We start from the raw sequence: 10,000 nt of genomic DNA on the forward strand, positions 1-10,000 counted from the left end.
AATGCAATAAAAAGTTAACAAAGTGGAAACTATGTCTAAAAACTTACAAATAGCATAAGCTATTTGCTCCGTGAGCAGGCAAGGTGAACCAAATCCCGCGCTGTGATTGGCTAACGGAGCAAGCAAGATAGAGCTACCTTGCCCGCTCGGGATTCCTCGTTTGGTTTTGTGTTTTATCCCATATTGACCGAGCTTTTTCGGTCGAAATGGATGGATATTGGCATTGTTGTTGTTGTTGTTTTTTTTTTTTTGGCGTGTTTATAGACCGAGACGAACCGAACAAGCTTGGTCAATAACCTATATATAGTAAACCAACAACCAGCCCCTTGAGTAAAACTGAGCAAGAATTGTTCAAGAATATCTAAAGGTTATGTTCTTTTGTTCAGACTAGTGCCATGGGAGTATACTACTGTTCCCAATAAACTGAAAGTATTCTATAAAATATTTGGAAAGTATATAATGCAAACACTTGGAACCTAGAATGCATTTGTTAATTGTCCTAATGGTTAACAACTCATTACAGTCGAGAGTATTGATTTAGTACGACACTTCAGATGTCTCTTTTCCTAATGATACGCGCTGTTCTGTAAACAGACTACTGCTATACTTGTGAAGATCGGCAGCAAAAACAAAACCGTCTCAATAGAACTGAGCTCTAAAAGAAGCTCACGAATTTAAAAAAAAAACTGAGAGGTTTAAAGCAAAAAATGTCGTGTAAGGTACTCACTAATTTACTACTGACCTGATATTAAAAGGAAAAACATATATTCAACTCACACATCGCCCTTGATTGTGCTGATCCCTTGCAAAGCCTCCACTGACATCCACAACCACGGAATTTTTCCCTAAGTGTAGGAAAGATATTGACTGTTAAAAATCTCATAAAGGAGGAAGGGAACTAGATGTGTCTTCCAAATTATACGCGGTTTTCCTCAAGCTGGTTTCTAGCGTACTGTGTCTATCTCAATAATGGAAACTCTAAGATTGAGGATATGCATGGAAGAATAAAGGGCAGAAATTCAGTGGTCAAAGCATCGGATTTTCATGCGGTTAACAGCAGAGTGTCATTTGAATTTCTATTTGCTGTGAGCCACCTTGAAAGCAAGCGCACTTTCGTTTTTAAACGAAGTATGTAGTGACTTTAATGAGAAGAAAGTAAAAGAGAAAATGAGAGGTTGGATACGATGCAGCTTCCACCTAACGACATCTTTGCTCTTATAGCACATCAAAAACGCATGTATAGCAAAAACCTACCCTCGATGCATAAATACTCTGATAGACCACCGGAAGCTTTGTGGGAAAATGTAATGATATTATTTCAACCGAATAACGTCGGAGCTATGTCTAATACTTGCAATCAATTTAAGCACGTTTTCATAATAAACGCAATGGGTCATTATGACTTAGTACCTCTGTTGTCTTGATGTATTCCCCATCTGTGGAAATATCTCTCGCCATTCCAAAATCAGCCACTTTTGCTACCAGACCATTTCCGATCAAAACGTTCCTTGAGGCCAGGTCGCGATGTATGCACTGAAGAGAGTAAAGAACAGAATGCAGTATAAGTCTCGTGATCATGATGTCAAATAGAATACATAGCGTGATATGCCGTTGGGTACTTAACAGGGATAACAAAAAAAAAACCCTTTACTTCACTGACATTCAAGGCAGTTTTTTCCTTTTGTCTGTCTACAGCTCTTTGCCTTTGGCTTCGCTGCTTTCAGGCCTTTCTATCCTTATTGCTCAAATGACGTTCAGAACTGCTCTAATCTAAGATCTTGTATGTCAAATGGTTTCAGGGAGCAGGGCTAGTGCAGTGGTGAGAGTACTCGCCTCCCACAAATGTGGCCCCGGGCCTGATTCTCAGACTCTGCAGTGTCAAATGTGGGTTGAGTTTGTTGATTTTTTTAAAATCTGCTCCGAGAGGTTTTTCTCCAGGTACTCCGGTTTTGCCCTCTTCTCCGAAAAACCAATGTTTGATTTATAAGTTTAGCGTCCTTCAGTTCCCGATAGCTAGAAGACTTGGCACTGAAAGTTTATTATTCCGCTTGTCTTTTTACCCATACTAAGAAAATCATAACCTTCCTCACTGATGACGCCAGAAAACTGGACACATGTTCTTTTACTTCGAAGACGCACTATAAGAGGCGTGGTGCCTTAGGCATATGCAAAAGATTTATCAATCAACCATGGTGGCAACCGAGAGTTCTGTGATAAGTTGTTCAGTAAAAAGTCCCATTTATCTGTAATCTTTAATTGATATAATTGCCCCTAGCAAGCTACTCTGGCAATGGACGGTCAGCTCATGACTATGACAGCGAGATAAATAAACAACATGAAAACAAATAACTAAATAAAACAAATAAAATTACAATGGTCAACACATTAAGGCCGGTACACACCAGGGAGCTTGCTCCTGAAACATGCTCCCGATACACGCTCCCGGGTAAGTACCCCAACCAGTACACACGAAGGACACGACGAGGGAGCTGAATGATGAAACAACCCAATTAGGGTATGGGTTGTAGATTTAAAAAATAAGCCAATTTGATTGGCGAACTGGAGACACGTCATGTCACGGCAAGCAATTGCAAATTTAAGTACACACCAGGGAGCTTAGATTTGCCCCGGGAGCTTGCTCCCTCATATCAAACTGGAAAACTCGGGTGCAAAAGTCTTGTTGCGCAACATATTTTTTTTCGCTAGAAATCGTTGGTACAGACGAGGGAGCTTTGAACCGGGAGCGTGTTGCAGGAACGTGCTGCGGGAGCAAGCTTCCTCGTGTGTACCGACCTTTAAATTATTACAAATACTTGAATGGAACACAGTAACGGAGTCAGCACATACGAGGCACATGCAAATCTGTCCGTAATATATCATTAAAAAAAAAAATCTGTCGTAATATGTCATAAAATGTTACCTGTCGTTCATTTTTTAACCACCAGTTAATTTTTTTTTTTTTTGCGCTAGAAGTATCTTTTCGGGCTTCCGTCTCTGTATCACTGTTTGTTGATCACCATCTTGGATAATTAATCAGTCGTCCTTAAGTGAATTTGAACAAAAGCACTGGGTGAAGCGCCCCCCTTTTATAGTGCGTCTTCGTGTTTAAATATGTTAGGCCGAAATGAGCGCTGTGACGGTGAACATCAGTATGCAAGTAAACGCAAAAATGGTAATACAATATAATACACACAAGTGCGTACTATAATATATCTACTTACCTGTTTACCTTCCAAATGTTTCATGCCATTAGCAACGTCTGAAGCAATGTTTAACAGTTCTCTCTCGTTCAGTCTCGACCAAATGTTATTGTAAACGGTATTTGGATTTGGGTTTTTAACATGACTTGCTTTGAGTATTCTGTCAAGACTTCCACCGGAGACAAACTCGATGACAACACAAATAGGTTCTTGTGTTAAAACAATTGTAGTTAGTTAATCAATCAATCAATCAATCAATCAATCAATCAATCAATCAATCAATCAATCAGTTAGTCAACGGGATCATATTCTGCCGGTCAATAGTTGGAATCGAAGCAATTCCAAACAGATATTTTGGGCTTTAAGACTCAACGTATCTTTATACTAAATCAAACAGGCACCGAAATTATATTGTCTGAACTTGACACCGATTGCGAATCTCTTGCCTTAGTCACTAAACACTGCCTCTCTTCTTTTGGCCATGTGGATATAGGAAGCGGGTGCGAACTGATCAAAACTGTTCTATATGGCAACGTTTTTGGAAATAGAAGGAGGAGACGTGTACGTCTGAGATTAATTTACTCAGAGAAATGGTGCCCTCGGCCAACTGCAGAGTGTCTTAAATCGACTCACAACATCCTCGAGTGGAAGAAAGTAATCTCTGCACAATGCACTTATGACCATTAATGCAATCACTTAGATGCACGGCCTTTGCTACCCATTTCCAAGAATTATAAAAGAGGAAAGGTTAACGTTATTTTTTCTGTTTGTCCTTGTCGGTATTCCGAGACACGAGAGATGTTGAAGTTGGGGAGAAGATCAAGGAGAGACTACGTACGTGACACTTATTGAAATCCGCGTGCGTCACTAAGAGGCATTTCTGGATATCTTGAATAAAGTGCAAGGCTTAAAATATGAGCTTTGATTTGCTAATTATCGTGAAGATAGTGATAATTATGAGGTTTTTCTCACCTTCAAATGTGCAAGCCCCGACCAAACTCACAATGTTTGGATGGCGCCCCACGTGAATCAGCGTTTCTAACTCACGAATCAGCGACATTCGTTCCCGTTGGGCTGAGTTATCTGAGAGAAAAAGTTTAACATTTGCGTTACAGAGTAAGATAAGACAGATACGGCACAAAGGCCAATCAAAAGAGAGATAATGATATGTCTCCAGCGTGATAGCTATAGAAACGAGGGTGCTTCTTATTCGAGTGGACTCCGATGAAGGGAAACAGCAAAGTAATTTTAAAAAAAAGTTGGTGGAGACTCTGAGTCGGTGATAATCGGAACAAATCCAAGTGACGATTGGGAAAAATCCGAACCTACGGTCTTCCGATTAGCTAGTTCCGATGCTCTACCATCGAGCTTTAATGAGGCGCGTGAGAGCGAGGCCATTTAATACGGGTCACGTAACAATAGGCCTGTTTCGTATTCTCAAGGTTACAACCTTGGCCACAAGGGTTGGAAAACTTCATTCTATATGCATTTTGCCCCTCTCCACCCCTGTGTAATGTTGACAAAACACTTTTGTCTAACAAAAGTCTGCATTTTACCATTTTTCAACATTGAAAGGGGGAATGGGGGTACCGCCGCTTATTCTGTAGGCATACACCGAATTCATAAATAACAGACGCGCGCGAAAAAAAACTGGTATCTAGACATGAAAACGAGGCGTTTTAGGATAAACAACTTTCGTTTTACAACCTCTTTTGAAGGAAGTTTGCGAATTTCATAGTTTTGAAGTTTTTTTTAAACGAATGGGGCGTTTAGATCGTTTGTCGCGATCAATTTCGAAATTATTGAACTTATTATGAGTTCAAAGTCAAATATCTATTGCAGAAGGAAACTGTTGATCCGGAAGGGAACAGAGTTGGATTTTTTGGTTTCCCGAAGGCCCAAAATCTTCGACATGAATGGCTGGTTAAAATACAGCGAGATGTTGGCCCGTATTTTAAAGTCACAGAGGCTAGAAAGGTATGCTCTTTGCATTTTCTCCCAATTCATGTGAAGAAACGAATTGGAGGCACAAAAATGGTTTTATATAAAGGAGCTTGTCCCTTGAGGTTTCCGTGTCGAACTTCTCCTCGAAAGCGCCATCCACCAGTACTAAGAACAACTGAAGCACCTCGTAGTAAAAGACGACGTTTGGACGAATCTCAAAGCCAAGACAATGCGAAAGAAAGAGACCTCTATGATTCATTTAGCGAATGTACGCCGGAATGTACCAGTGCTTCGCCAATCGAAACGATCAAAGAATCACGCGATCTATCTGAATTATTAAAGCATCGACTACAACAGGCTAAGGCCGAAATAGCAAGGCTTAAGGAACAAAGCCAACTTCTAAAGAAGCCAACTAGAGAATGAAGAATTAAAATCTCGCAGGTTTTGTTTGGAAATATGACAGAGGATGACTCGATTTCATTCTACACTGGATTTCCAAACATGGACACTTTCCAGGCAACCCTAACATACTTAAATCCAGGTAAACACGGCGAAAACATTCGTTACTGGCTTTCGTCTGAATCTAAGGTTGAAAAAAATCATTATGATGGGGATAATCACCAAAACACTATAAGCAAGCGTGGTAGTACACTTAAACCAAAAGAAGAATTCTTTTTGTTTATGTGTCGTCTCCGGCAAAGGTTTCAAGAGCAACATTTGGCATTTTTCTTTGGAATCTCGCAGTCTACATTTAGTAGAATTTTTATTTCCTGGATAATTTCATGTACCTTCGTTTTGGTACTATTAACATTTGGCCAACCGGTGACGACATTGATAAAACCATGCCAGAAGATTTCAAAGCAAAATACCCCAAGACAAGAGTCATCCTCGACTGTACAGAATTCAAATGTCAAATGTCAAGTAGCCTGTTACTAAACACCAGGCTTTTTAGTTCATATAATAATCATACAACAGTCAAAGGTCTGGTAGGAATTACACCTTCACGGGCATTAGCTTTCCTAAGTCAGTTGTATAGTGGAAGCATCTCAGACAGAGAAAGTGGAATCCTAGACTTGCCTTTTGAAGATGAAGATGGTGTTATGGCCGACAAGGGCTTTACGATTGACGATTTACTTCCACTGGGTGTCTCATTGAATGTCCCTCCATTTATCTGCCTTTGGGATCAGATGCCACCAGAAGATGTAGTTAAAACGCAAGTTATTGCTTCTTTACGGATTCATGTTGAGCGAGCCATCAACAAAATAAAAAAAAATCCACATTTGGGACCGAGTAACACCCCTTTCCCTATTTCCTATATTAAACCAAATGTGGACGGTTTGTGGGTTTTTGTGTAATGTCCAAGATCCCATTTTATCATAATAATGAATGCATCAGATTTTAATATCTTGTTCAAGTGATGCTCGTGAGGCTTAAGGGTCATCTTTATTTTATTTTTGGATCAATACATAAAATGTAAGCCGAATGGGAGTTTGCCTGTACAAATTCACTCAGTTGCTGTATAACACTTAAATTTCAAAACATAAATCATAGCCCTCAATTAGAGCGTTTCAGCAGCAGCAAAATCAATGAAATGATCCTAGTAGTAGAGCAGAAGCTCTCTTTCTAGATCATGCCAGTACTGGCGATCAAAGGCAATTCTTTCAACTGACAGACCTTTCTTTGTGAAAACTACAAAGTCACACCACTCTGCCCTGTGATTGCCATTTTTCCTTGTACCTGGGCATAGTACGGGTGGGTAACTTTCAATTTACACTTTCCATTACTGTTCTCACAACAGAAATTCGGATCAGAGCAAGCCTCCAATGGAGTTACAAGATACTGTGTCTCTGGGCATTTAACTTCAAGCTAACCAAATGGTTTTGTGCAGCCTGTATCGATGTTTTTTTTCATCTGGTGAGCAGGCCAGCACTGGTTCTTTTTGATAAACAACACTTGCACAGGCATTGATCTACTGTTCATTTGTTTCACAGAGGCATGAATTGCTTCAGATTCATATTTTATACCATGACTGGTATGTCTTGATGTAAAAGACTTTGGATGCATTAAAGTGTTAGCAAAGGTCTCATGATTTCTTTGTCTGTGTGCAATTAAATGAAATTTGGAAGCTGTAAATCTGTATTTGCGTTCAGACTTCCACGTTTCACTTTTAGCCTGATCTCTTGTGGCATGTTCTAATTCATTAATGTCATCTTTATCCAAATGCAATTTCCTGACAAAATCTTTTTTCTTATCACTGAGGTCCGCATTCTGTACTCTCTCCCTGGTATTGCAGAGGGAAGCGAGGAAAAGACTCTATTTGTTGAATGTTAGTGTCATGTCTAGCAACTGAATCAATGTTTATAGCAACAACAAAATTTGACTCCGTATGCGACAGCTAATAACTTGATAAAGAACCCACATGACTTTTCCCATACTTTGTGCCCACTAACTCACCATCCCTGCTAGAGACATTGGCCAGCCCCATTTTAGGGTTGATTTTCTTTAAAGTGTCCTTAAAAGTTCTTTGTTCTGCTTCTTGAACGGTAACATTGTTTCTCGCCTCATAAAGAAGACAATTTATTCCCTCTCGCTGCTTTTCATTGTCACTCAATTTTGTTTTTTTAACAATTATATCCATAACAGGTTGAGGTACAATAGTATCACCCTTGCCATTTCTGTGCCAGGTTTGAAGTCTACTCGTGCATGCCTCTTCAGGATTTTGGTCCGCATCATTGACCAAATCTAGTGTACTTTTACTTTCAAACAAGGAAAATTTACACATCTTACGCGTAAGAGCCAACCAGTGGTTCAATAACCAGTCTTACCCGCAACGCATGAACAAGTGGATTCCACCACATCTCCAGACACAATACACATTGCTAGCTTAAGATTATGTGGTTCGCCATTTTTGCTGAAGGAGTGATAGCACTTGCGGCGAAAATAAAAGTTATTTTCGTCGCTAGTGCATTCTATGTTTTTAAGATACTCGTCCTCCAGGAATGTTTTTCCCTTCCTCCAGCTGGTTGGGACAGAATGATGACTGCTTCCCAGCCGCTTTCCGCTATTCTCGATATACTTGTTCATTTCTGCCTTCGTAAAATGCGGCATTTTCTCCAACTGAGACCCCCAACCACTTTCGGGAAATTTTAATTTTTGTTTAGGAACATCAACAGAACTTGAATCGACAACAGCACAACTCGCACCCTGCTTCGCAAGTTTTCGCTTTGTGTACAGCGAATTTGAATCTGGATCGACACGAAAGGCGTCTTTCCTTTCACTGATGTATTCTTCCACTCTTAACAAAACAATGACAACAAAAAGAAAAACAAGTGCAATTTCTTTTTGTTTTCCCAAACATGTAACTTCATTTTATGCAATGATGACATACATGACAGAACGATGTACGCTTAATACAGTTTACAATTTACCTCTTTACAAGTTGAGCTTTAGTACGTAAACCTTTAGCAGAATCATTCCGACATTTCAGCCAAAACCGTAGCTCATCATTTTTTAATTCCGATGGCCTTCTGCCACTTAAAGAAGAACCAGGAATGTCGTTTTCCGTAAGTCTATCGTCCTATCCTAAAACGCCTCGTTTTTATGTCTAGATACCAGTTTTTTCGCGAGCGTCCGCCATTTATGAATTCGGTGTATTACGGTTATGATCTCATGTTTTTGCGCGCTTTCCAACACAATTTGTCCATGGTTGTAATATGAAATGGAGGCTTATGCGGGAGAAATGATTTTCAGGTGAAAAGATTTAAATTCCCCGCATTAGCCTCCATTTCATGCTCCATCCAACCCAACCATTAGAATACGAAACTGGCCTATTTTCCTGGGTTATGACTAAAATCAGGTGTGATATTTTATGACAAATACACGAGACAACTTACAACTTCAGGGCCAAACAAGGGCTTTTACTTCGGGAAGAAGTGCACCGAACGCGTCATCAGAATGGAATGCAAATGCGAGACATTTACTCACAAATAATTAGTACATGGACGTTTGGCAGTGTGGAAGTGTGGAAGCTTGGTAACGTGGAAGTTTTGCAGTATGGAAATGTGGAATTTTGGCTGTGTGGAAGTCCGCATGGTTTTAAAATTCTTGGTAATAAGCTAGCTTTAAACAATGATAACTCGAGGTTTTCAATTTTCCGTAACAATGTCCTTAGTTGAAATCATAATCTGGAGAATGTACTGACATTATTGGATGAACTTGATTTTCATTTCGACGTAATTGGTGTCTCTGAAACTAAAATTACAAACTCAAATGGGAATGAATTTCACCCAAATTTTCAGGGTATTGTTTGGGTTGCGTGACTTCGCCTCTGGCTCCAGGAGGAGTTGGCAAGAATCTCTTAATTACAATGCGTTGGAGAAGACTTCCACTGAGGCGTTTCAATCCTGTTGGATAGAACTAATTTTGTTAACAGTAAAAACATCATTTGTCGCATCATTTACCGTCAGCACAATTCTCCCGAGTATTTTCAGTCATACTTTGAAGAAACAGTGGAAAGACTTGCCTCAGTAAATGAGAACGTATATGTTATATGTGACTTCAATATCGATCTACTCAAATGTGAGACGTCTAAATTTTAGTCATGAATTTCGTTTAACTCTGCAAAGGTTCTATCTCATTCCAACAGTTGATAAGCCAACTCGTGTCCGGCACAGAAACTCAGCTACCGTAATTGACAACAGTTTTGTCAATAACCCTGACCAAATAATTGCTAGTGAAAATATCGATCATTTCTGACATCAGTGATTATTTCTCTTAGCGTGAGTTCTGCATAGCTAAATCAATGAATTAAAAACTGTCTCTAAAACTGTTAAAAGGACGTGAGTTTTCAAAGATTT

At 39.6% G+C, this 10,000-nt stretch overlaps 1 protein-coding gene across 1 annotated transcript in view; it reads right to left on the minus strand.

Annotated features, from left to right (window-relative positions):
* LOC138060135 (fibroblast growth factor receptor 4-like) overlaps nucleotides 1-10,000 on the minus strand; it is a 69,468-nt gene that overhangs the window by 7,164 nt on the left and 52,304 nt on the right. The window contains exons 8-11 of the mRNA XM_068905851.1: nucleotides 4,173-4,283; nucleotides 3,222-3,409; nucleotides 1,411-1,533; nucleotides 778-845 (exon numbers count right to left, since the gene is read on the minus strand). Of these exons, the coding sequence (XP_068761952.1) occupies nucleotides 778-845; nucleotides 1,411-1,533; nucleotides 3,222-3,409; nucleotides 4,173-4,283 (490 nt within the window). The remainder of the gene's footprint in view (nucleotides 1-777; nucleotides 846-1,410; nucleotides 1,534-3,221; nucleotides 3,410-4,172; nucleotides 4,284-10,000) is intronic.

The sequence above is a fragment of the Montipora capricornis genome, chromosome 8 (assembly GCF_036669925.1).
Source record: "Montipora capricornis isolate CH-2021 chromosome 8, ASM3666992v2, whole genome shotgun sequence".
Classification (NCBI taxonomy): Eukaryota; Metazoa; Cnidaria; class Anthozoa; order Scleractinia; family Acroporidae; genus Montipora; species Montipora capricornis.